Below are 3,364 nucleotides of genomic sequence, written 5' to 3' on the forward strand. Positions count from 1 at the left end.
CCGACACTGGAGCGAGCTCTGGGGCTGGAGCTGACACTGGAGCGAGCTCTGGGGCTGGAGCTGACACTGGAGCGAGCTCTGGGGCTGGAGCTGACACTGGAGCGAGCTCTGGGGCTGGAGCCGACACTGGAGCGAGCTCTGGGGCTGGAGCCTTTCCTGGGCTTAACTCGGGATCAGGAGCCCTCCGTGGGCTTGATTGGGGATCAGGAGCCCTCCCTGGGCTTGACTGGGGATCAGGAGCCCTCCCTGGGCTTAACGGGGAATCAGGATCCCTCCCGGGGCTTAACTGCGGATCTGAAGCCCTCCCTGGACTTAACTGGGGAACAGGAGCCCTCCCTGGGTGGGGATCAGGTGCCCTTCCTGGGCTTAACTGGGGATTTGGGAACGGCACTCCTGGCCGTGACTGAGGAACGGGATCCTCTGGGAACGGCTCTCCTGGCCGTGACTGAGGAACGAGATCCTCTGGGACTGGGAAGTGTTTACGAGGAGCTGGCGCTGGAGGGCGCTCTGGAGGAGTAGGCACAGCATTAACGTCCTTTGGGCTTGCCACATTAACAGCCAGCTGACTTGACTCGGGAACTGCCGTCAGATGGGTCCCGGATCGGAGACTCTCCAGACACCGGCTGACTGTCTCCTTCCATCCGAGGTTGGTGGTGTCTGGGAGCTCCGCGTGGCGATGGTAAGTTATCCCGATCCGGAACAGCATCACAAGGGTTTCCCCCTCGAGGGAGCTGGCGAGGGCGAGTGGCACGAACGCCCTCGCGTAGCTGACAGGGTCGGGGTTCGTCTGAGCCACGGCGATGAACATCGCTCGTTCCTCCATAATCTCGGGGGAAAAAACAAACGGAAAACAAAAACACTTTGAAAAACCGGAAAATAAACACGGGAGTGGCACGAACACCCTCGCGAGAACAATCGGGTCGGGGCTCGTATGAGCCAAGGCAAGGAACCTCGCTCATTCCTCCATTTGAACGGGGAGAAACGAATGGGGGAAAAAACAAAAAAACTATTCAAAAAACGAAAAACAAATTCGGGTAAGAAAGGCGCCGCTTACTTTTTGTGTGGTCTGGAATTCTGTCATGGGTTGCTACTGTGAGGAGCACGGAGCGAGGAACGAGGAGACCAGGAGTACAAAATAAAGGAGTTTAATTCTATTTTTCAGGGAATCACACGTAGCACAAGGAGTTGACAAACAATTCTAGACAAGGGAGAACAGAACGGGCTAGAACTAAATAGGGCAGATAACGAGGGGCAGACAGGTGATGGGGATAACTAATAACAAGGAACAGGTGATACTAATAATGGGAAAAGGAACTTGAAGGACCAAATAAGGACAACAGGAACTAAACAGGAACATACACATGACACATACTAACAGCTGTCTAATTTTTGGTTGATTGTAATCCATTAGGCTACATACCTTTCTATCAAAGTTATCTAACATTATCAAGCTGAATTTGTTCTGACTGAATTTAACTCTTGAGTTCTTGTTATATTTTATTACCATTTTCTGAACTATAGCGAATAAACTGATAATGTGAGAAATGTTGAAGGTGCCAGATAAAATTTTGGTTTGACTGTATCTATTTGATAAATGAAGTTAACCAACTAACATTATACATACTCTTTTGGTTTCTGTACCCAATATTTAAAAAATTTACAAATGCAATAAAATATTGGTATCGGTACTCGGTATCAGCAAGTACCAAAAATAAAAGTATCGGTATCGGGCGAGTACTGGAAAAAGTGGTATCGGTGCATCCCTAATATTTATATATAAACTGTGTTTTATAAACAAAAAATCTATTTTAATTTATAGCCCCCCAATAGCCTGGGATTTGGCTACAATATATGAAGTTTGTTGTACCTTATGAAAAATACTTAAAAATACTAAAAAAGTTGTGTTGGCCTGCCTTTTGTGATTTTGTAATTTCTCTGACTTACTCCAACATTTTATCCCTTCCTTACAGGACTTGACTACATCAAACAAAAGTTCAGCGAATCAGTGGAGGAGATTAAGGAGGAAGCACCTAAAGAGGAGAAGAAGAAGGAGAAGCCTTCTGGAAGCCCTTTCTATCGGCGCGGCACGACTCCAAGCCACTCTCCTGCCCAAAGCCCAACCCCATCACCTCCTCTCTCCCCTCATCAGAGCCAGCCACCCAACCCCAGCGCCAGCCGGAAGATAAGCAAAGACAACAGCAGCGTAGCCCGAAAGATAAGCAAGGACAGTAGTAGTGTTGCTCGCAAGATAAGCAAAGAAGAGAGAGCCTCGATTGTGGCAGAGATCACCAAAGTATCCACCCCTCCTCCTGTACCGGCCATCAAGCTACAGGACGTGCCACCACCAAAGCCCCCCAAGGCCCCTGAACCCCAGCCCAAACCTGCCAGCACAGGTAATGGGCAGCTACATGCTGCTTATCACAGTTACTATGTGAAGCCGGTGGTGAAGTTGCCTCCACCAGAGGAACCAGAAGATGAAGAGCCTGAGATGACACAGTCTAACCTGGCCAGGATGCCTCCACCACCCAAACTGGTCAGGACGTCCACTCCCAAACCAGAGCCCAAGATCAGGAAACAAGAGTCTATCAAACCAAAGAGCTTAGCTGAAACCAAGAAAGCCAGCATAGATATGGCCGATGCAGCAGCGGAAGAATCTGTAAGTGCTTGGCTGCTTTAAGTGTTTCGTTTATGTGTGTTTTATGGATTGTTGCTGGAATTGTTACATCATATGTCTTTTTACCCAGGGTCCTAACTCAATATTGGTTGCCATGGTGATGCTTTTGAATATTGGATTGGCAATTATTTTTGTCCATTTCCTTACATGAAACACTACCATCTCAGGTAAGCTTTTTTATCTTTATACATTATACTTGATTTTTCTAAGTTGTAAATGACAAAAATTATTGAAGTAGATTTAATAATCAGTTCCCTTTCAAAAGGGAACTCCACGCTGCGTCCTCTAGAGGGCGCTAGGGGAACGCCTCCAGCGTGACCGGTGTCTAAAGCATGAATGAAAAAACGACAATGAACTTGACATTGGCAGGCGGCAGCCTATGACGTAAACAATAAAGCGAGTGCGGGTATAAAAGAGCACCTACGGAAAACGTCATCCTCTTCTTTGTCTTCAAGCCTTGTGTACGGAAGCACATGCGTTTGACTCACGAGGGATAAGGATGCGCTCACTGTTTGCATTCGCGGAACTACTAGAGCAGAGGTCTGTACTCGAGTTTTTGTCAGCGTTTGCACGAGCGTGTTCGCCTCTCGAGGGAGTTGAACAAGCTTAATGCGATGCATTAGCGGCGGTTTCTGTTCTTGCCTGATTCTTGAGAGAATTTAGTGTTTGAACAGAGTGTGTTTGGCTCTC

General features: G+C 47.8%; 1 protein-coding gene across 1 annotated transcript in view; it reads left to right on the plus strand.

Moving 5' to 3' along the window:
• LOC107740042 (junctophilin-1-like) overlaps positions 1-3,364 on the plus strand; it is a 49,408-nt gene that overhangs the window by 39,574 nt on the left and 6,470 nt on the right. Inside the window, exons 4-5 of the mRNA XM_016552321.1 lie at positions 1,971-2,656; positions 2,745-2,841. Coding sequence (XP_016407807.1) covers positions 1,971-2,656; positions 2,745-2,825 — 767 coding nt within the window. The 3' untranslated portion in view covers positions 2,826-2,841. The remainder of the gene's footprint in view (positions 1-1,970; positions 2,657-2,744; positions 2,842-3,364) is intronic.

This window comes from Sinocyclocheilus rhinocerous, unplaced genomic scaffold (assembly GCF_001515625.1).
Source record: "Sinocyclocheilus rhinocerous isolate Xijiao unplaced genomic scaffold, SAMN03320098_v1.1 scaffold641, whole genome shotgun sequence".
NCBI classification, from domain to species: Eukaryota; Metazoa; Chordata; class Actinopteri; order Cypriniformes; family Cyprinidae; genus Sinocyclocheilus; species Sinocyclocheilus rhinocerous.